The 24463-nt window shown below is 41.7% G+C and overlaps 1 protein-coding gene across 8 annotated transcripts in view; it reads right to left on the bottom strand.

The window, feature by feature from the left end:
* FRMD4A (FERM domain containing 4A) overlaps window positions 1–24463 on the bottom strand; it is a 574854-nt gene that overhangs the window by 261524 nt on the left and 288867 nt on the right. The window contains exon 1 of one of the 8 annotated variants that reach the window (XM_079106532.1): window positions 11372–12987. The exons of 6 other annotated variants lie outside the window; for them this stretch is intronic. In XM_079106532.1, coding sequence (XP_078962658.1) covers window positions 11372–11515 — 144 coding nt within the window. In that variant the 5' untranslated portion in view covers window positions 11516–12987. Of the gene's footprint in view, window positions 1–11371; window positions 12988–24463 lie in introns of those variants that run through there. One more of the 8 variants, XM_079106529.1, reaches the window with a different exon arrangement.

Genomic DNA, 24463 nt, shown 5'->3' with positions numbered 1-24463 from the left:
TGGAGTTGGAGAATATCATGCTAAGTGAAATAAGCCACCCCAAAAAACCAAAGGCTGAATGTTTTCTTGATATGCGGATGCTGATTCACAATGAGGTGGGGAGCGGGATAGAGGAGACTAGAGTTACTGTACATTAGGGAGAGGGAGTGAAGGGAGGGAAAAGGGTATGGGGGTAGGAAGGATAGTAGAGTTGAAACAGACATTATTACCTCATGAGCATGTATGACTGCATGACCAATGTGATCCTATAATATGTATAATCAGACAAAATGAGAAATTATATTTCATTTATGAATGATTTATCAAAATGTATAAGTGCATTCTACAACTAATTAGAAAAAATTTTTAAAAATTAAAGGGAACAATAAAAAACTAAATTTTAATATTAAAAAAAAATCCCTGGCTCCAATGGTTGTGAGTGCTAAGGTGAGCAAAAGAAAGGACCTGCTGGTGGAAGATGGTTAACACTGTGTGTGATCCAGTGTTTTCTACAGTTACCCAACACAGTGATTAAGAGCTGACCCAAATATGGCCTCTGGTGGTTGCTTACTAGCTGTGTACCTTTGGGTCTTGTGACCAAACTTACATTTTATTACCCGTGAAATGGGGCAATTAGTGAAAGTAGCTTCCTCATAGAATCATTGGGAAAATCAATGTATATGTAAAGCACCTGCACAGAACTAAATAAATGACATTGTTCTTTGTTTTGTTGGAACTTTTTGCAGTTTTAACAGATCTGGACAATTTGTTTCATTGCATGGGTGAGCTGTAGCCTTAGTAGAAGAGATCCCACTGGACTAGGTTCACCAGATCCCACAACACTCTCATTCTATGAAGTGGCTTTAATACAGGAATCTTACTGGACAGCATTGGAGGGATTCTCAGCAATGTGCACTCGCTGGTGAGAATCACTTCTCATAAGAATTCTCTCTTCTTCCAACAATGGGAACCAGATAATGTCTATCCACATTTGAAAACTGTATTTGTTTCTTTGATTTGATATCATCAGGCGATCTGCTGAATATTCTTCAGAATTTCTTGAGACAGACACTTTAGACAATGGCTTGTATCACAACAGATGAGCTAATTATTTCAAGGGTTTATCCTGGGCTTCATGATCATGGAGGCAAACTAAATATAACATAGACATAGTCTGAGGCCATGCCAACCTCAACCGTGCCCTTGATTCCTACCCCCGAGCACACAGCAAGAGCTGGCAATTCATGACCTTCCATTGCCATTGCTGGAGCAGAGCCTTGAAACATGGTGTCAGCTGCAATTTGCCTCCCAGGGCTGAGTATCAACAAGCACTTCCCCTTTTTCAGAAAATGCTCAGGGTGTCCTGCACTCTTTATTTGGCCAAGAGAGAGTGCAAACTGTAGGTTATTTGGCCCAGCCTGTAAATAACAGTACATTCACGGAAAAGTCACAGTGACTGCCCTAGGACAGGCAAATCACAAACAAAACTCTGGTCTGGGGAAGCACAAACAAAGCTGCGTGGTGTGGGAGAGGCAGCCCCCACACTTGGATCCAGCCAAAAGTGGGGAGAGAACAGAGAGCTCTTTGGACTTCTAGAAACTACTGATTTCATGACCTTCATCCTGCTATGACTCCCCAGCAGGCTTCTGCTACTTAAGGTACCAAAACTGCCTGCCTAAAATTTTTGGTTGAGACTGTTTCCTGGCACGATGGTCAAAAAACATTTTTGAATTTTCCCTGGAAACTTCAAGGTGGCTCACCATAACTATGATCATCCTAGCACTCAGCCTATGCTTATATTGGAGATTGATGCTTGTTTGGTTTTGGTAGTTAAGAATTGTTTATATCCCCACTCATCATGTCTCAGATGAGATGATAAGAATAGATCAGGTTCTTTTAATTTGCTTTTTTACTCTGTAGCAAACGAGTAAATTGATAATTACGACTTACCATTGATATGTATGTATTACTTTTCAGTCTTGGTCTGAGCACTTTACATATAACATCTCATTCAATTCCAAGGGTACCACATGTAGTAAATAGTGTTGCTGTTTCCATTTTACAGATGAGAGGCTCCAAAGGATGAGTGGTGTGTCCTTAGACTCACCTCCTAGAGTTGGGACTTCTATTAATCTGCCCTGATCCCTAGTTTTGCTTTTCCTGATTTTAGTTACCTGTAGTCAACCATGATCTAAAAATATGAAGTGGAAAATTTCAGAAATAAGAAATTCACAAGTTTTAAAATGTGTACTGTTCTGAATAGTGTTGTGAAATCTCTCACCATCCACTCCCTGTGTCTTGGACCTGAATCACCTTTTTTCCCATGTATTCATGCTATATGTACTACCTGCCCTTAGTCACTGTCCTGATATTACAGTGCTTGTGTTCAAGTAACCTTTATTTTACTTAATAATGAACCAAAAGTGCAAAAGTAGTGGTGTTAATAATTTGGATATGCCAAGGAGAAGTCATAAAATGCTTGCTTTAAGTGAGGAGGTGAAAGTACTACATTTTGAGAGAGACATTATCTTCACATAACTTTTATTACAATATATTGTCATAATTGCTCTATTTTATTGTTATTCTTTTAAATCTTATACTGTGTCTAATTTATAAATTAAAATCTGTCAGAGGTTTTTTGCATAGATAGGAAAAGCCATAAAGGGTTCAGAACTCTCTGATGTTCTAGGCATCCACTAGGGGTCTTGGAATATATCTCCTGTGGATAAAAGGGAATTACTGTAAGTCTAATTCATTGATTCCAGGGTACATGCCCTTAACCTCAGGTAAAGCTAACTCCCTGGGATTAAGTTAACCACCCACTTGTACCTGAAGGTTGGATGTGGTCATGTAACTGAATTCTGGCTAATAAGATGTGAGTAGAACAGATGAGCCCCACTTCTAGGTCTGACCCCTAGTCTCTCACTGAGGCCCTTCCATTCTTTATCTTCAGCTAAATGAAGAGAAACCGAGATCCTGGAGGAGGACAGAGTCACAAAATGACACTGAATGAAACTGTGGAAGTTTCAACCAGAGTATGTTTAAGTTTATAGGTGTGAGAAATTAATTTCTATCTCATTATGTCACTGAGAGTTCCTAGTTATCTGCTGCAGACTCTAAAGTTACTTTAATTGCTGTATCATATGATAAAATTTGATTGATCGTATACTGTAAAATGTTACTGTTAGTGGACTCTTATACCAGAATTGCCACTTAGTTTTAAATTGTATGTTTTTTTCCTCAATCTGCAGGGGATGTGGCCATAACTGGGAAATTCTCCTCGAACTTACAAAGATGATAAAGAGAGCCCATATCCTGTTTCCATCTTTCAAAGGGAATTAGCATGACATGAAAATAATCAGATTGCACAATAATCATTCATTGGAAACCCATCTGGTGTGGTGATGAGCTCATACCCTTGAGAATGAAGAAAATTTCCATCTGAGGCTGGATGGTATGGCTTCCAAAACAGGACAGCTGGCTTTCAAAAGGTCCAGTGGTGAGGGAACACTGCTTAGTAGAGAGTCCGGTGGCCCAGTAGCATAGTCAACATTATTGTACAAATGATTTAAAACTATGATACGTGTTAAACATGGTCGCATGACTGTTAGGCCTAACAACTTCAGTGCTCTTGTCCTGCATGCGTAGCAACTTTGGGTTGCTACTTAGTGTTTTTCTCGCCCATCTTTGTCTCACCTGCTCCTCCTACTTAATTGCCACTTGTCTTTAAGATCTCTGCTTAAATATTGCCCCTTCAGGAAGCTTTCTCTGACAGCTCAGAGAAGGGAAGCTTCCCCGTTAGGCCATCAGGCACCTTGTCCTCCAAGCAATGACCTTCAACTTTATCATTACACGAGTTTGAAGAGTCTTGTGTGAACACTGTCACGTGATTAGTGATCATCAGATCTCGACTGAATGCAACCTCTAAGAATATGCACTTTTATTTGTTTTTGTTCACTATCCCATCTCCAAACACCTAGCATGCTGTCTGGCACATTGCAGGTGTTCATTAATGATTTGTGAGACGAATAAAAAAAAAACACATGAACGAATGAACAAATGAATGAAAAAAACCTTCATTTAATTAATAGAGAACTTGAGGCAGAGGAAGTGGAATATGCCATACCTGGATTCAATGTAAAAACTGGACATAGAATTTAGGATGCTTGACTTGGCTGTTAGGCATCTTCTTCCAAATGGCTTTTGTGAAACAGACTACTCCAAATAACCATCACTTCCATAGCTGATGATAGCCCCAGAACCAATAACTACATTGTAGCTCCTGAGATGCTTCCCTGCCTCTAAATGCTCTGAGCCTTGAAAATACTCTATAAATTACTAAAGATACACATTCATAGTTTTCTTGAAGTTAGAACACATACATGTCTTTCAATTGATGGAATTCTGAAAAGACACTTGTGAAAAATAGAACACTTTGAGGCTATAAATAAACTCTCCATTTAATTAAATAATCATTTTTTCAAGGCCATGGTAGAACAATTAGATTCCCTATCATTTCATTAGCTCCACTCAAGAGATCTCAACCAAACATACAATTTAAATAAAAAACTGGCTACACCCCTTCCAATGGGATTACTCTCCCTAAGTTCCACCATAGCAGAACTTGAGAAGCCTTCACTGTTCAAAGGCAGCTGGATGTTGATCAAAAGCTAAAATTCTGAGTTGATTTCTGCATTGCTTTGGCAATGGCTTAGCCAACACTGGGTGGGACAGACCCAAACTGAACAGTGGCTGATATAGTAACTGGAGGCTGACACTAAACCTCCAAATGAAGTATGATTTTCTCATCGGAACAGAGAAAGTGCTATCCAGGAGGATGAAAACATCCCCTTGTCAGATTAAAAAAATGCTTAATGAACAGAGTAAAAAATGAGTTATTTCCTCTGTCAAGGAAGAAGAATTTTAAAAATCCCCAAATAAGAGTTTTGCTTTCAGTTCTATCGCAAAGATGATTCTATATCATATAAGAAAATACTGCTGCAAAAGTCAGGGTACATGAAATTTAAGCACGGTGGTGCAGATACAACACATCATCCTTTACTGACAGGCACTTAATGAGTGGCTGGAAACACTAAAACAAACAAAAGCCGGCTTGGCAAAGAAATCCAACACATGAGCTAATTGTTCCTCTCTAAGCAAGCCTTTTTGTCCTCTAAGCACAGCACGTGTTGCAGATCATCAGAGAAGACCCCAGGCCCAAGCCATGTGCAGGCATTAAATATTACAAAGGATATCGCCCTTTGAAAACATACATTGTCACAACAAAATGATGAAAGGGGAACAGCAAAAATAGCAAATTGAGAATCAAAGCTCCACTTTCCACATGTGGAAACATTTTCTTGAATCACAGCCTACCCCATCAGTCCTGATCGGTTGCTTTCGTTATTTTGGAAGATACGTAGGAAGCATTGAAAACCCTGACTCATGTTAGAGGTATTACTGGTCCTTGAGGGGGCTGACCACTGATAGCATCAGAACCAATCATGCGGACAGTTGATAAGGTCACACTTGCGATCTGACTCCGGTTTCTAGAACTCCCAGTTTCAGAAGCGCGCCTTCTACTCTGGAGGAAACCCACTCTGTGACTATGACCCCCAACCCAGGTTGATTAGGTGATCTCACATGTTTGTTTTTCTTGCTGTTGTGGAAATGTGGTGTTGGTAGGTCATGGCAGGTCTGGTGCTGTGAGGGCCAGTGTTAGAGTACTGGCTAAAAACTATTGCATAGATTAAAAGTGGGAAAAAGGTGGAGGGCTCTCTCAAATTCCTAACACTTGGGTGGTCACTGTGGCCACTGGTCCCTATTTCCTTCTAGAAGAAGCAGTGATGGGTGAGCTTACAACTTTGGAACACCAAGTGCATCCAAACCATATTTCTTAGAAGAAAATGGGGATGTGCCCTGTGACCTCCAATATAGCCTACATCCTAAAGCCAGGAGCAGAAAAGGACCAGGCACATTGACTGTTGTGTGCGTCAGCAGGCATTGGAAAACAAAAAAACAGAAACAAAGTTTACAACCCTTATGAAGGGAGTAGTTTCTACAAATAGAGGGGAAAATAAATCCCAAACTAATGGCATCCAACTTAAAAAAATAATAATGTAAAACAGGCTTACATATGCCATACATATGTATTCTACAGCTCTGAGGCCAGAAGCAATTTATAGTGAGCCAAAATTCAGATCGTTCATCTTATTTATTTTATTTTTCTTTTACTTTGCACTGTACAGCCAGGAGTGAGGTGGGGTTGGGAGAGTGGCAGAGGGTTCAGAGGGAGATTCATCTGGAAGCTTAAACTTCAGGGGTTCTCATTTGCTGGTGTCTCTGGGCTGATTCCTAGCAATGTGTTTGTATAACAATTTTTGCACAAGTGTCATCAGTTGTGACTAATTTCCTTTTCCACTTTGACTTCCCCTGTGTTAAACATCCCCGCTTGATCTAGTAGCATCGGAATGTCCATGGGCATTTTGAGTGAGGACACATTTGGTTTGGGATAAGAGGGACATACGTATGAGGTTCACAGTCATTTCCATCTGTAGCCAAGTTCCTGTGAACTGCACCAGTGTAGGCACAGCTTCTGGCAGCGGCCCTCAGCCCAGGTGCTGACTCACCCTGTGCTGCCCAGGGACAGCTCGAGATCTTACCACCAAGAACTGCACCTTACAGCATCTGGATGGAGGTATGTGGCCAGCAGAAGGGAATGAAGTATGAAGCACTGAGATCCAAAAGTCAGTCCAGGGGATATCTTCAATCATTAGACAGGTAAAGTTATAAAGAGAGCTTAGTTCTCATAAGCCCTAGCCAAAGGTAGCAGTTTTTTTCCTCCCAGGAGTATATATAACATACGGCACATCCACTTGTAAAAGTGACATATAAGTTTTTCTTTGTTGAAGGAAATAGAGTATAATTGGATTTTCCCATAATTCCTGTGTCTAGAGGGCACATACCTCTAGTTTGACTATAAACAGCAAGTATGTTTTGCAGTAGATCATAGATGAAAGAAATTTAGGAAGAATCTTCCCAAATTCTTCAATGGTTCTGAAATCAGCACAACATTTCCAGTGAAAAATTGTGAATCTGAGTCACCCTTCCAAACTCTGGGTACTGAAAGGACAAATATCCGTTTATCTTGGTAGAAGAAGACTGACTTATCTTTCTAGTTCCTTTAAGGAATGTATTACAAACTCATGGTCTCATGAAGAAGAGATCAAAGGGTAGGCTGCAGAAAGACATAGGGATAAGAAAACAATAGGGATGATTAGCTGCTTAATTAAGAAATTTGCATTTTTTTTCTGGATTTTGTGATGCTTCTAAACTTTGCAGCTTTCTTCCATTTGAAACTTGTGATTTTCCTTTCACTTCTAAGTTTGTACAATTTTAAATGATTTTCCTTCTAAAGCTCCCTGATTATGGACGTTTCATGACCTACAATTAACCCTTGCTTGGGAGAGTAATGAGATAAAGGAGTGTGGAAAAACACTTCAGAAAACCACATGTCCCTGTTGAGAAATGGTTGGTGCTACCCATCTGAGCTGCTGCACATCCCAACCAGTGTTTGGGAAGCAAAATGGACATTGGGGTGTGAAGGAATGACCCCTAGAGTTGAAGCCAAGTCCTCTGTGAAGAAGGGCATTGCTCAGTCCAAGAATAAACCTGACCCTCTTCCTCTTTCTGGTGTGGCCACAGGTGACCACATTAATTCTTGTGATATTAAAGGTTGCTAGTGTTTATTGAATGCTTCCCCCTGCCAACCTTGGACATAAACTAAGTGATCGGAGTTGGTTCTCACAATTGTTCTCTTGAGGCATTGCTTATAACTCTCATTTTTAGGTGCTGCTATAGTACTGTCTGTCCTCTACAGATGCTCCATAGCTGATGATGGTCCTGATCAACCCATCATCGGTTGAGAATAGTAAGGCAAATGTGCTTAATTCATCCAGCCTATGGAACACCATAGTTCAACAACACAGCACACCGTGGAGTGCTGGGCGTTTACCCCTGCCATCTCATGACTGATTGGTAGTGCAGCTCACTGCCCATGGGCAGCGTGGCAAGAAGGACTCATACTGCATATTGCCAGTGTGGGAAAAGATCAAAATTCAAAATTTAAAGTATGGTTTCGACTGCATGTGTACTGCTCCTTTGTTAAGCCAAACAATTAATTATATTAAGAATCATTTACTAGGAATACCGATTGCTAACTTCCACCCCCAGAGGTGCTTATTCTTTAAGTCTAAGGTGGGGCTCATGACATTATGTATATATTTTTAAAGTGTCCCCACTCCCAGTGATTCCAATGCTGCCTATTTGGGCTTTGGTAAGCAACTACTTGCTCCCTAATGGTGGGAAGAGGCTCCTTCAGCCCTGGCTATTCAGCTGCAGTGTGTACATGAAAACCACTGGAAAGCTTATAAAATAGCCCAGCGCACAGACCCCTGATCAATTAAATCAGAATCTCTGGGAGGTAGGTCTGGGGAAGGGTGTTTTTAGAATTCACCAGATGAATCTAAAAGTCATCCAGGAATTGACAACCATCACTTTAGCCAATGAACAGACTGTGAACCACACACACACACACACACACACACACACACACACACAATTGCTTAAGCAAAATACATCAAAAAAAGGCCATCAATCACAGTATCTCTAATAAATAAATGCACTATTGCTGAATTTTTCCCAAGATAAATAACAGTATGAATACAGTCTGTTAAACAACAATAGCATTTCACATCTGTAGATTCTTCGGTATTTGCTACACAGTCTTACATATATCATTACAACACTATGAAGCTATATCCTTGTTCAGTAATGGAGAAGGTGAAGACCGGGAGACTTAGGAGACTTTTCGTCTAAGTTTTCCTTGAGCATATTATTCTCTGCATTTCTCTCAAAGCCTCTATTTGTTGAAATGTAATTATTTGTGTTCTTAACTCTTCCCCATGAGGCTATGAGCAATTGAAGCTGGGTCAGTATATAATTTTGAATATCCCTTTAAACCAGCCATGCTGGCCAGTAGACAGCAGGCCTGGGAGCAGGTAGAAACTGCCCAGGACTTGGGAAGTCTTGTCTGGACGGCATTCAGACCACCCTGGTCCAGTGCAGCTGCATTTCGCTTTTGGCTTCCCTACCTTTTCGCAGCCCCCTCAGCTTGGCTCTGCAGACTGCTAACCCAGCAGCCTTGTTGTTAACCTGGCCCCTGGGGCTGGGGAACTAGTTTAGACCTGCTACCTTGGCCTTCCTTTCAGCAACTGCTTTCCAGACACCCCCTGCGGGAATGACCTCCCAGCTGCAAACAGGCTGTGTGGGTGAGAGGCATTTGGTTGGGTCAAACAACCTGGGTTGGCCAGAGTCTGACCATGGACAAGTCTGAGAACTGATTAACCTATGAGTCTCAATTGCCCCTGACAGAGCCAGGTACATCACTGGCTCAGCAAGTGTCTGCTGAAATGAACTGTGATTGGGCAGGAATAAAATTTTTTCCAGGTCTGGTTACTAATAATTCACTGTTCTTTTCAGCATACTTAAGATGTTAATAGAAATCATGAGAAAGCCCCCAGGGGGGGTCTGGCCCACCCTGCTTACTTGATTTGGAAGCTCAGTTTTTATGTAACTTTATGAGACAACTAAGAAGACAAACCTAGAGATGAAAGAAAGTAGGATGTGCAGGCAAGGAGCCAGGCCCCAAAACACTTCTGTAACCACAGAAATGAATTGAAAAGATGGAATTATCTTCACTAAGTAATTACCCCAAATACCAAACTGGGGGATATTTGACTCTGAACTAAGGTTTCAGAAAAGCTTCAAATGGACAAACCAATCATGTTCTTTCTTGAGTCTCCCAGCTGGGAGGTTGTTTTCCAAAATTCTTTCAGATTCACAACTTGTCATTGGAAATATTTTGTGTAAAATTTTCAGATGATTGACAAACTTGGGAAGATTTTCCTCCAGTTCCCTTTATATATGATCTTTTGGAACCATAGTTGCTGTTTAGAGTAAAACTATAGGTATGTGCCCTTCGAGCATAAGAATTCTGGAGAAATGTCATCTCCAGAAACCCTGTGTACCCATGGGAAGATGAAGCGCAGGGCAGTGGTCTGCCAGTGACTGGTCCTCTTGGGCATGGCTTCCAAGGATCTGTCCCTTCAAAGCAAGTCCAGACATTCCATAAGGTGGGGGAGGGGAGCAGAGGCTCCAGGTCCTGAGCTGTTTAGACATTATGGTTTGTTAAGAGATTATGCACCACCAAATTATTCCTAAAAATACAAAGGCCAGCTGTGCCTGCCTGGTTACAAACGTGAGGTGAGCCAACAAGCAAGGAGAGACTGCCAAAGCCACTCAAGTTGACTTATTGAAATAAAACCCATTACCAAAAATTGCATCTGCCAGGCCAGAGGGAAAATGAGTGACACAGAGCGACACCTTCTTCCAGAGCCAGGCTAGGGGAAGTACTCCCACTTTCTACTTTGCCTCCTTCTCTTCCCCCTGTCCAACCAGGCTGATCCCTCTCAAGGTGGGCTAGGGCTGTCAGGATTGACATCTCCTTGGCAAGCAGGGACGTGGACTAATACCACCAATCTAGACTGATGCTAGGCAAAGGCAGATGCTCTTGTCTCCCCTTTTTGAAGTACTCTGTACCGCTGGCCAGTCAGCTCGGAAGTGCCAGCCTCTCGCAGAAAATACCCTCCTTGGGCTGGGGGTATAGCTCTGTGGTAGAACACTTGCTTTGTATACATGAAGCCTTGGGTTCAATCCCCAGCATTGCATAAAAGAAAAAAATGAAACCCATAAAATGTTCTTTTTCTCAAACTTAGGTGAAGGCTGTGTACAAGTGTTAGAGGCCCCTGAGTATGTCACTAAAGGGAGACAGAGAGATGAAGACTCCATATTGCTGTTTGGTGCTCTTGCTCCTGTCCCCCATAGCTACATTCCCTTTACCTGCTCTTCATCCCTGCCCCTCCAGCTGGGGAACACACACTGAGCAAGCATCCTCTATTGCGAGGGAAATGTGAACTAGTGAAAAGAGCACCCTTTGTCTTTGCAGCCAGAAGTACCACCGTTTTAATTACAGGGCTCTGTCATTTACTTGCTGGGTAACTTTGCACAACTTATATCCTTCTCCAAGTTTCAACAACCTCATCTGTCAAATGGAGACATGCGCACCCCCTTCAGAGGGCTGCCTTGAAAACACAGCACACCTCACAGGGTACCTGGCACCTCAAAGAAGATGCTCAATTAATGTTAACTTGTTCCCTGTTGATTGTAACCTGTTTCAGAGTCCTAAGCACAAGTGACAATAGCTTACTTCCCTCCCGCTCATTCCCATCACTGCCTCCCCCTGCAAAGAAAAGTAAGAGGAGGTTGGTCCCACCTGGTAGACGGCCCTGGAGATGCACCATGGCTTCAGCATCAGCAGCAGGACCCGAAAGTTTCCCCCTCGGCAAGTCCTCAGTGCCCGGCAAGTGAGGTCCCAGTTACACTGCACGTCCTCAGAGCCAGGCAGCCCTGCCGCCATGCCAGCTCCTAGGTCCCCTGCCTTTGCCCCTCCGCTTCCGGGCCCTACATACAGGGCTGTGTTCTTTCAGTAACAGAGAGTTCCAATGCCACTAAGATTTAATCAGGCAAGGGAAAAATGCAGTCAAAATAACTCTGCTTCCTTTTGCTCTCCTCTCCCCCTACCTACCCTCACCACTCCCCTCACTAATCTTCAGAGACTGTTTTCCCTCAAGGATTAGCAGAAGGCTCCTAAATCAAAATGTTTTCTCCTTGTCTCTGGGGACTCACCAGGCACCAGGGAAAAATAAACCCCAGTGTACAGATAATCGCACATCCCTGCTTCTTGGTGGACTGTCCGGTACACTGAAGTTGGCTCTTTTGCAGGTCCGAACAGAATTTAGAGAACAGCACAAATCCAGAGACATTCCAGGGTGAGAAAGTGAAGCGAAGAGAGTTGCAGCCTCCCCTGCCAACATTCCCAAGACATTCCATCTATTTTCTTAACTCTTTAAAACTTGGAGAACCCAAGAGTTCCTGCAGGGTGAAACAAAAAGTCCAATTTTATATCCACACTGGAGAGATTGCTATTTCTGTGGGCAACTTGTAAAAAACTGGACATTTTCTTTGGAAGCATCCCAAATTTAAGTTGGGATCAACAGAACTGCCAGGAAGCTTATCTGATACAGATAATATCCACATCCAAGATCTTGGAGGAAAATGGATAAAGGAGGTCAAGACAACCTATTCCATCTTTCTCTCCAGAGTTTATAGGAAAGCTCTGGCTATTTTATGGTTAAATGACATGTGGAACTTAACCCCAAGCTCAGACATTCAGTTAGATGTGTCACAACTGCTTGCCATTTCACTCAAGTCCCTTTGATTGCTTATTATTTTTTAACCATGTTTCAAAAGGACACATGCATATTAATTCAGTAGATTTTATATTAAGAGGTAAGAACCCAAAGCTGGAAGGGGAGGTAAGGGATAAAGGAGGACACAGTCACAGCACACACCATGACTCCTACAATTAAGAGAAGGAGCAAGTTAATCTGTTTGTTTTCTTTTCTTTTTCTTTTTTTAAGACAGGGTCTCACTAAATTGCTTAGGGCCCCCCTAAGTTTCTGAGGCTGGCCTTGGACTTGTGGTTCTTCTCCTTCAGCCTCCTGAGTCATTGGATTAAAGGCATACACTACCATGCCTGACTAAATTTAAACTTAATATCATTTTGGTTGCATAGTTTTGAAAAACATGGATACTACTGAGACATATTTCTCTTCTGCATGTTTATTTATTGACTTGTTTATTTATCCTTGCTTTAATCTCACCAGAGCATAACCTACTAGCCTACTGGAATGTCCTGGTGTCAGACATACCTGAGCTTGAACTTGGCTCTACCAATTCCTGCATGACCTTATACATATTAATTAACTTCTTTTGGTAATTTATCTATAAAATGGAAATAGTAGCTACCTCATTGAGTTGTTGCAAAGACTGAATGAGGTAATGTATTTAAAATGAATAACGTGGTGTATGATATTTTTTAAGCACTCACCATGATCTGGTAATTCAAGGATGTTACCCATCACTGATAAAGCTCTTAAGATCATTTTGAAATTTGTGTTTCTCTAAATCATCTTCTCTTAGTCCCTTTTCTTCTTTTGCATGGATATATGTATAAGTTCAGTTTAAAAATTTTTCGTTGTTGAGTTTTATCATTTTTCCATGAATGATTCTCGGTAAAACACTATGCATGATTTTATTCCCGTTTATAATTCCTTCATTTCTATATTCCTGTAATAAAAGTGCAGGTGTAGGGAGGGGGACAGGGCAAAAAAAATCTTGCATTTCTACAAATACCCCATCAACAGGGTCACTTTTATTTAAAAGGGGAAGGAATGAAGGAAGGAGAAAGAAAAACTAAAAACAGTATGCAGAAAATAATGGTTCCATCAACATTAGCTAACTGACTTGGTATTTTCTAGAAAAAACTAATGCAAGATATATGCTAGTCAGTTCTGCATATGGGCTCGAAAGCTCTCTGCTCTTGGGGAATTTGGCTGTGAACCAGGCTCTTATCCAAAGCATGTAATTATGGAACAGATAGGGAAATTCTGAAGGCATTGTTTTATTCTAAGATTAAATAATGTGACTTTAAAAAATAAAAAAGGTTAAATATATATTTAGCTTATGGTCTGGGAATTTCAGTATAAAAGTGCCATAATAAATTTTCTAAAACCCATGACTGATTATGAACATATGAATTCCTGAGAACAGTAAGACTTACTCATACTGTCCTGAAATTTTACCACTTGTGGGGACCTGTGGACATCCTCCATGGAGGCTTGCTCTGGGGTCTGGAATTGAAGCCTGGTAATACTGGCCTGAGTCTGAATCCACCAAAGCACAGGGTGACAGACTGCTTGTGCCAAGGACTGGTGGGGGATCCTGATGGATTTCACTGCCCAGGGTCTTCATTTATCTCCCTGACTCTGTCCTAGACTTCAGGTTGCTGACTCAAACAATCATAAGGATAGTCAAAGTATTGCAAATGTGATGGTTATTATTGCACGAAGCCCTGAGATTTTAAAAGAATTTAGAATCCTCAAAGCAATTAGATGCGCACGTTTGTATGTCTGTCTTTGTGTGCATGTACGTTTTGTGTATCCAAATGTGTACTTGAGTATGTGTCTGTGTGACCATGTGTGTATGCACATGTCATGTTTGTGTGAGTGTGTACATGTGCACACTTTCATCTTGCAGAGGAGGAAATCACAGTGCAGAGGGCCAGAGTGCTTGTCACAGGAAGGTTGTGATAGAGCTGGACCGCCACACCAGGGCTAATGACCTGAATTTTTCTTCCTAATCCTAACTTTTTTCAACACTTTATTTTTTTCTTAGAAAATAAGGGATTTTTAAAGGCAGTCTGCCACTTACATAGTTGATTTAAAAAAAAAAAATTCAGGAATAAAGGAGCAGGACAGAGTTATCTCTTAGGTGTCTGAAGGGTGAGGAGCACCTTAGACTAGAAAGACAGAATTAGGAACATCACAGTATCACCTCCCCTCCTGGCAGGCTTTTTGGCTAATGTTTGGGGTGAAAAAAGTGCAAGCAGAGTGAGTTGGCCCTGCTGGGTTAGCTGCGGAGTGGCTGCCGATTGCATGCCTTGGGGAACATTACCAGGAGAAGCTGAAGTCTTGGGTTCCGGGTTTTACATTTGGGAAGGGATCCAGGGCTGGGAACCCTAAAATCATGGGTGACTAAGGAGGGAGACAGCCATTGCTAAAGTCACTGGCTCCTACCTGGGGACAGAGCAGGAGAGATAGATGGGAATGGCACAGAGGACCATAGCCAGCACTCACTGAGCCTCTCCCCAGGTGCCTTGTTCACAGCTCCCACATGGGTCCAGCTCATGTTCATCTTCCCTGTCTCAGCTTCTCTGTGTTTTCTACTCCAGCTCTCAAATCCTTCTTCCCTGCTTTTGTTAAGACAGAAGAACTTTTTTTTTAAAGTCAATAAATGCTTTGCCTGATGCTGGGGATGTTTAAGACATAATTACTGCCTTGAAAAAAACTTGGGGAAACTAAGTTGGAAGTAATGTGTAGCATAATTATGAACAAAATTTGCAATTACATAAATACACAGGAAATAGCACATGTACAGAGAAGCATATTTATAGCAACCAGAGAAATATATTCAGAAATGCTATCTAACATAACATATCATAATCATTTACTGATTATGACTGGCATCTATTTGAGAAAACATCAGCCCCAAAATTGGCTGGGAGATTCCTTTATGCCAGGTCAAAATCAGCTGCTGGGAGGTACAAATGGCATTTTTAAAAATTTAATTAATTAAAAAAAAACTTTGTGCTGGGGATTGAACCCAGAAGTGCTTAATCATGAGCCACATCCCCAGTAAGTGACATTTTAAAAGAGATGCTCTTGTATGTGTTTTGTTATATTTTCCTGATAGGATCTGGAGGTAAAGGGTGGTTACTCCAACATTGAAGTTCACATGTGGTCCGGCACCAAGAAACCTCAGTCAGGAATGAATCTGGCACAAACCAGATCCATTCTCTTGGAAGAACTGAAGAGGATCCATAGGTGACTTATTCCAAACCAAGACTGAGAAGGTGATAGGAAAACATTCAGAGGAAAGGCAGGGATTTGCATAGAAATGTCCATTGACCAGTTTCAAGTTTTGTAGGAAGCCCATTTTGGGTGTGAGTTGGGGAATTGTGTGCAGTCAACTGTCAACCTATGTGCTTCTTCAACGCTTAGCTACTAATCCTCATTTGAATTTGGCATTCTCCTTCTACCTCCCAACATAGGACTCAAACCAAGGTTTAAATTTAGTGTACATTTCTTTCTTTCCTGCCATGGTCATGAATTCTTGTCATGAATTCTCCATGTGTAACCAAAATGCCCAGTGGGGGCAGAGTTGAAGCTTTGTTCTTTCAATAAAGGAGGACCATAACTCTTTGTTAGTGTTCTTAAATCCCACTCACAAAAAAACCCACTGAGCTATAATTTATATGGCATGCACTTTACCAAAGGGAACTATTCAATGATTTTGCATATCCACAGGACTATACAACCATCACCGCAATCTAATTTTAGAATATTTTCATCACTCCAAATAAAACCCTGTACCCATGAATTGTGATGGTTACTTCCCTTTTCTCCTTGCTCCTCCCCAAGTTACTGGCAACCACTATCTACTTCCTGTCTCTACAATTTTGCCTATTCTGGACATTTTACATCCATGGGGTCCTTGTGTCTGGATCCTTTCGCTTAGCATGACGCTTTCTAAGTTCATGCATTAGAGCATGCATGAGTATTTAATTTCTTTTTCCGGCTAAATAAATATTCCTTGTATGAATAGATCACATTTTTGTTTAGCCATTCATCAGTTGATGAGCTTTTGGGTTGTTCCAATTTGGCACTATTCTGAATAATGCTATGAGTGTCTGCATATGGGTTTTGGTGGAGATGTATGTTTTCCATTTCTCCTGGGTATATATACTGAGGGGTAGAATTGGTATGTCTTATGGTAACTCCAACCTTTCCAGGAACTGCTAGACTGTTTTCTAAACTAGCCGTATCATTTTACACCCCCAGCAGCTGCCTAGGAAGGGCCTGATTTCTTCACACCCTTACTGAACTTGTTATTGCCCATCTTTTTGATTCTAGTCAGCCTATTGGGTGGGAAGTGATGGCGTTCTTGCTTTCCTAACTAAATCCCATGCCATGTTCTTTGGGTAGGCATCTGGAGGCAACAAGCAGAAAGGACTGCTTTTAAGGGGTTAGGCCACTGTTTCTCCTGCCTTAGCCCTCCGGCATACTGCTGCTCATGGACTCTGGGGAAACAGAGTCGGACAGCTGAAGAGACCAGCATTTCCTCTTCCTTCTGCATCAGCTCCTCCCCTAGCCTATTCTGCTCCTGACACTCTCACGCCCACCATCTGGGGCAAAAGTCCAAACACTTCTGGAAGTTACCATTTGTCACTTTATAATCCCTGTTCCAACTCTTTGGAAAAAGGATATTTAGAAATAGCACTTGCCTGGTTAAGTGAGTGGGTGATGCACAAAACCCAAACCCAAACAGTCTTTTGAAATCTGGAGGCATTTCAGGACTGCTCACTAACACATTTAATCCCATATTTGGATCTGGAAAATGTCCCAGCTCTGACAAAGAGTCATCATTGCATCACCATGTCTCAACCTAAGAACCCAAAAGACTCATTTATATAAATGCTCCGGAACTCACTATGCTCATTTGAGGGGGTTGGGAGAATAATTTTTTAAAAAATGCTTGGCTGTGTATATAAAAATATTTTGGGTCCCTGGGAAAGTACAAGAGAGTCAGGAGCTGCCCTCTGGCTTAAGCACTTTGGAGCAGCCAAGAGCTAAGTTTAGAAAAATTCCCCCAAACTCTACAAACCATCATGTTAGTGATCCTATAGCCACAAGAGTGATGTCATCTATCAGTTACCTCATCAGGAGAGTAAGCTTTCATATACACCCCAGATCCCCACAGAAATAAACACAGCATCCTGAATTAAATCAGTCCAAGCTCTGAATAAAAAAATAAATGCCCTCTGCTCTCATAACCTTATCTTACTTGGTTTCCATGGATCTCAGTGGCCAAGGATGATATTTTAGTTTGTATTTTGCAACTTATGTTTATACGATCACAGCCTTAAGTGGAAAACAAAGAGGGTTTTTGTTTTGCTTAGAAGTTACAAACATTCAAAAGAGCAGTGGTCTGGGACCTGTCAATAGTTGAGTTGTTATTGTTTGTTTGTTTGTTTGTACCAGGTATTAAACTCAGGGGTGCTTAACCACTGAGCCACATCCTCAAGTCTTGTTTGGATTTTATTTAGATACAGGGTCTGGCTGAGTTGCTTAGGCCCTCACTAATTTGTTGAGGCTGGCTTTGAACTCATGATACTCTTGCTCAGTCTCCTGAGCTTCTGGGATTACAGGCATGCCCACCATGCCTGGTCTCAATATTTGTAAAGTGAGGGTTCTGGTCACACCACAAAGGAGGGTCTGCTTGCTTGAGAACCATCTCCACAGCCCAGAGCCTCTTTCTTTCCACAGAGGAAGATGGAGCTGAGTTAATGTACGTGGGAGAGTTGCCGGGGGGATAATTAACACTTTCCCTCCAAGAGTTGCTGAGAGAGGTTAGTAAGCTGGTGACTAGAAGCTATGAGGAGGTTTTAGGATAGCTTAGAGAGAAGAAAGTTCATGTCTCTCAGGCGTAGAAGAGGACAAGTGGAATGTGGAAGGCTCTGCCTCCTCCCGGTGCTGGGGGTTGAACCCAGGGTCTCATGTATGCTAGGCAAGTGCTCTACCAATGAGCTACACCCACAGCCCTTCCAAATCTTCTGACTGGCAATCTTACCTTCCTTTTATCCTGAGTGTCTTAAACTTAATGGGAATGTAGAAACCATCGAATGAATGAAAACGTATTTTCTGTGGTGCTGGGGATGGAACCCAAGACCTCCCATATGCTAGGCAAAGACTTTACCACAGAGGCCTCCTCAGCTCAGGGGTGTGTCTTGTCTGGGAAAGCACAGGAAGTGCTTTTTAGTGCTGCTCTTGGGTGACCACACCTACACCTGCTCTACTCGGGTGTGGCTTAAACTCCCCAACCTGCAGAATGGCTGTTTCTCTCTTTTCAATTTCTCGAAGAGCAAGACTATGAGGGTTTGCTATGGTTTGGATGTGAGGTGTCCCCCACAGCTCACATGTGAGACGGTGCAAGAAGGTTCAGAGGAGAAATGATTGGGTTGTGAGAGTCTTAACCCAATCAGTGATTTAATCCTCTGATAGGGATTAACTGAATGGCTGGAGGAGATGGGAATTGGGCATAGCTTTGGGTATTTTTTTTGTATCTGGCAAGTGGGTCTCTGTCTCTGACTCCTGATCACCATGTGAGCTGCTTCCTTCTGTCACACTCTTTCTCCACGATGTTCTGTCTCACGTTGAGCCCCAAGAAATGGAACTGGCCTTTTATGGATGAAGACCTCTGAACCTGTGAGCCCTCAATAAATTTTTCTTCCTTTACAATTGTGCTGGTGGGGTCCTTTAGTCACAGAGTGAAAAAGCTCCTTTCTCATTCAAAAATGAAAATGTCACACACATGGCAAAGACAAGGTCGGAAGCTTGATGAATGGGACTGGAAAGGCCCTGCTAATGTAGGTGCTGAGGGTTAGATGCACTTTTGCTGAGCTAATGACTCTGGGAAGCCATTTTCTAGTCTACATTTTTTTCCTCTCACTTTCTTAGAATGCTTTTCTCAAGGGGAAAAGGAAAGCAGAGGTGTAAAGGAAGTCTGGCCATATGAAAAATCCAGCTGGGAAACTGTCTACAAGTATGAGTGGCCCCACTCCAGAGCTCTGTGTCACAGTGTCATTGAGTTCAGAGCCTGATACTTCTCCAAGTTCTTAACTGCCTGGTGGCTACAGGACTGTATTCCCACATGGCTGTACTGAAACCTCTTTTATTGTCGTTCATCACATATTCTATACAGTTAGCCCTCCATATCTGTGGGCTACACAACTGTAGATTCAGATTAAAAATATATTTTTAAAAAATTTCACTTGACTAGGTATGATGGTGCATGTCTGTAATGCCAACCATATGGGAGGCTAGAGCAGGAGGATTACAAATTTGAGACCAGCCTCAGCAACTTAGCAAGACCTAATGTCAAAATAAGACATAAAAGGGGCTGAGGATGTGCGGTATTTGTAGAGTACCCCTGGGTTCAATCCCTAGTACCCACCCTTAAACACTTCTGTACTGAACATGTACAGATGTTTTTTCTTATCATTATTCCTAAACAATAAAGTAAAACAACTATTTATATAACATTTGCATTGTATTAGATATAAGTAATCTAGAGATGATTTATAGTATACAGAAGGATATGTAAGGATCCCAAGAAAATATTACACCATTTTATATAAAGGACTTGAGCATCCAGGGATTTTGGTATCTGCATGGTGACCAAAGGATGACGGTACATGCTAGGGAATTCTGGAACCTTCTGTGAAGGGATTTATAGGTAATAGGTTAAGTTAAAAATATATATTGTTTATTATTTTAACAAAGTTCCCCTTGTGAAACAACACTCAAAACAAAAATGACAGAAAAAATCCAATAAAGCTACAAGCAACCATGCATTATCTATGCTAAGTTGGTCAAAAGGGATTCATTTAGTTACTGAAATGGACTTTTGTATTACATATTCAAAGTAAACCAAAAAATGAATCCTTTGGTGTGCACAAAATCAGACCTGTTTTAGAATAAGCTTATTATTTTAGTGAGTTGCCTAGACTTCTGCTGACTAACTCAAGCTGTAATTTCTCATTAAGATCACTTACAGATAAAAACATTTATTTGCAGTACTGCCTTTTGGAACCATTTAAATTAGCCCAACCATAGGTGGTGTGGTCTGCTTTGTATCCATGGCTGACTTAAGATGGTAGGTATGGGTTAGGATTTGATGACAGAGACCGAAAAAGCAAGAGCTCACAATTATCTTGGTGTGGGAGGTCTAGGGAAATTGGAAATCAGGAGAGTAGACATAGGCATCCATTGTCATTCAGAATTTAAGGGTTAAGATGAATCTTTAAGTTCAAAACTGTTATCAAAATATCTGTGAATGATGAATCCAGAGTTTAGGTCAACCAGGAGGCCAGAAAGCAGGTGAATCAAAAGAAAACAGACTGAAAATATAAAGGAAGAGGCAACCTGGAGCGACATAGACCTAAAGAGGAGCCAGCAGGTCAGACCCTGAATCATCTGCCTGAGCCAGGGGATTTTGATATCCTTCCTGTTGGGGCAGAGGACTAGCTTCCAGCAGGGCACCAAGTACCTGCCAGTGGAAGCAGGTGAAGAGGAAGTGAGGCCAGGCTACCTGCACTGCTACCTGTATCAGTCATCAAAGAATTCCTTCTATTTGCATCTTGTCTAAATCCTGCCAATTTCTGAAAACCACCTGGTGAACTCTAGAAGTGAAATATTTACTTAATTCACTGTGCAGTGTGTCCTTCAACTTGCAAAATGTCCTTTTCCTCATTTGGAATAAAGCAAAGTTCATCCTCTGTAAGCTGAGGAACTCTGAATGGAAGAGCCAGGAGGGCCAGGTAAATACCAAATGGAAAGAAATGGAATGCCCTTTAATCATCTGAGAGAGAAAATGTAATTACACCCTTCAGGCTATGAAAACATGAAAATTTATAAGGAAAACTAGCTTAGACTTTATTGTTGGATGAACCAGGAAACAAAAGAGAATGAATTTTTTTCCTCTTTTTATATGGTACAGGAGATTGAATTCAAGGGTGCTCTATCACTGAGCTATATCCCCAATTCTTATTTTTCATTTTGAGAAAGAGTCTCATTATGTCACCAAGTCTGGCCTTAAATTTGTATTTTCCTGCCTCAGCCTTCCAGGTTGCTGGGATTACAGGCAGACCCCACCATGCCTGACTGGTATTGTTATTTCTAAGAAGCATCCCAGAGTTTCTTATGTATAGACAAGTCCCACCCTCATGGTGGTGTTGTGTAAGGGTTGTGGCCAATGGCTCCCTCACCTTAGCCTGCTTCAGAATTGCCTGCATGGTATGCTAAAACACAACTCTGGGCCTAATGTGTGTTTGTGACTCAGTAGATCTACTGGAGGGCTCAAGGATTTGCAATAACACGTTTCTGGTGTCCTGGCCTTGGGGCCACATTGAGACCCCCAGGTCTAAGACCATTATACTTCTCAGTTCTTGCACTTAGAATGATTGAAAGAAATAGACGCCATCTGAGTCCATTGCTTTATGACTGAAAAAAATAAAATAGTTAAAGTCTTTTCTTAAAAGCAATAGAATTTTGAGGACTCATAAGAGCCCACATATTGACTTGAGCCTGGGTATTAGGAAGATGTATTTGCTCCTATACTACACTGGTTTCTTAGTGATATCCCACTGTCAGGAATGAAGCCACCAAGCCCTTTCTCTCTGAGGACCAGAGACCAGAACAAAGGTTACACCCTGCATCCAACAAAGAGCATTTAGACTCTTGTTTTAGAAATGAGTGACTCATCCCTGGGTCATTTATTATTCTATCTCTCTCCTCTCCTCCCTGACCACCAGGAAACTGCAGGCGACACACTCAGTTTTCTTTATCTGGAGGCACAAAGGATACAAACATTGCTGATCTGGGAACCTGACTTCCTGTTATTAAGGAGGACATCCTACAATTTAACTGAGCAAGATTTCTAAGCTAAGTCGAAAGTCTAATGATTTCAGAGTTTGCTTCCCACCTAAAATTAACTAGGTCACAGCTGTAAGGGAGAAGAAGACAAAATGAAATCACTCCAAGGCAGGAGCACTCCATGTCAAACACACTTTGTTTCTTAAAAGAAGGAGTTCTCAATCTAACAGAAAGGAGCACATTTGAGATAGGATAGAAAATAATAACAATAAAATAATCTGATCAGACAGTAGGCAAAGGAGGTGTCTCAGGTGTACTTATTAATATTTATACAGGCAGAGAAGGGAATGAAAATGACCTTCATGTCCAAAGACTATGCTATGCCTCTAATCTGTGCATGAGGACTTTAGAATTATGTACGACTCATTTGATTATGCAAAGGTTAAGACCCTGGACTGTTCAGGTCAGCAGAACTTCCAAATTTGGCCAATGTGAACTTCTCATAGCAGATTCTTTGACCTTGGTGGGGCATCAGGGAGAGAGAGCCCATTGCAGAGTGGATTATATTTTTATGTCCACAGTATCCAAGGAAGGAATGCATTTCAGGAAGGAATACAGATGTGCTGTCTATTCCTTTCTGTCTTATGACCCCCTAAGCCACAGGGATTTCATTTCTCATTGAGTGGGTTGGATAGTTACTGATCTTGCCCGAATGTCCCTGTAAACTATGGTAAATATGACAGATGGAGATTTAACAGGGCAATATTCATCTGTTCTTCTCTGAATCAAATCAGAAAGGGCAATCATCTATATGTAGTATCTCCCAAGGATACTTGAGAACCTTGACCATGAAGCATCCTCACGGAACCTAGCACCAAAAACCACTTCAGAGTTTGTCGGACATGTGGACTGAATCTGCATTTGACAACATCTTCAGGTGATTCCTTAATACGTTGAAGTTTGAGAAGCACAGCGTCACACAGTAACCTAGAGGAACGATTTTCAATTCTTTCTTTTTTTTTTTTTCCATTATGAAAATCATTTCCCAAATGAAATCTTCCATTGGAAACACAAGAAATACGTTAGAAACACAACTCCTCTGGTTGAGACAAGGGCGAAGACTCGAGGTCTTCCCAGCCCCCTAGTGGTAGGGACCCCACGCCCCTCCACTTCTTGTAATAGCTGCCTTTGCTTCTATGGGGGTGACAGAGATCACTTGTACCTGAAAGTGGTGACCCCAACATCTGGGGAACAAAGGCCACCTCTGTGAACCTTCTGAATAAACAAAACCTGGCATATTATGGGTTCTCCAGCAATATTAAGTGATTAACAGCTGAACTTTCTTTTGGTGCTGGGAATTGAACCCAGGACCATGAGCAGGGTAGGCAAGTGTTGTATCATTGAGCTACACCCTCAGCAGCAGCAACTGATCCTAAAGTAAGACTACATGGGACTAGAGGTGTAACTCAGTGGTAAAGGGCTTGCCAGGCATGTGTGAGGCTCTGGGTCTGATCCCCAGCACCCAAACAAAACAGAACAAAAACGACACACAAAACCCCAAACAAACCAAAATGCAAACCAAAACAAAAGAAAATATGGAGAAGTAGAGCTTAGAAGTTCCAGGGATGGATGGATATAGAAGGAGAAATAAAAGAAAGCAGGGAGATGGTACACTTAATATGAGAAGATACGACAGAGATGGCAAGGGAAGTGACCCTATTGTTAGCGTGGCCAGATCAAATATAGGACACCCCGTCATATTTGACTTTCAGACACACACAACAGGACATGCTTATTGTGAAATATGATTTCTTGTTTATCTGAAATTCAAAAGTAACTGGGCATGGTATATTTTCATTTGCAGAATCTGACAGCTCTACCTATTGTGCCTCTCTGAATGACATTTTTCTCAGCAGCTTGGGCCCCCATATTCTCACTTCAGGTTCAGCCCCAGTCACCTTCCCTCTGGAGAGTTCTCTGGATTCAAACCTGGGTTCTGCCACTGCTGGCTGTAAAACCCTGGGTAAATGATTTGATCTTTCTGTTCTGTTTTCCTCTTCTGTGAGGTGGGGATACAAAGATAGGGCAGCCTCAAAAAACTGGTCAGAGGATCAAAGGAGAACAGATCTGTGAAGGGAGCAGTGCACATAGTAAGAGCTCATTAAATGAACTTTCCAGTCTTGTCTATCCAGGTGGGGTCTTAGGGGGCCTCAGTAACTTTCTTTGTGTGTGAATCTACACCTGGTCATTTT

This window comes from Sciurus vulgaris, assembly GCF_902686455.1.
Source record: "Sciurus vulgaris genome assembly, chromosome: 12".
Lineage (NCBI taxonomy): Eukaryota > Metazoa > Chordata > Mammalia > Rodentia > Sciuridae > Sciurus > Sciurus vulgaris.
This window is presented reverse-complemented; position numbering and strand designations above follow the sequence as displayed.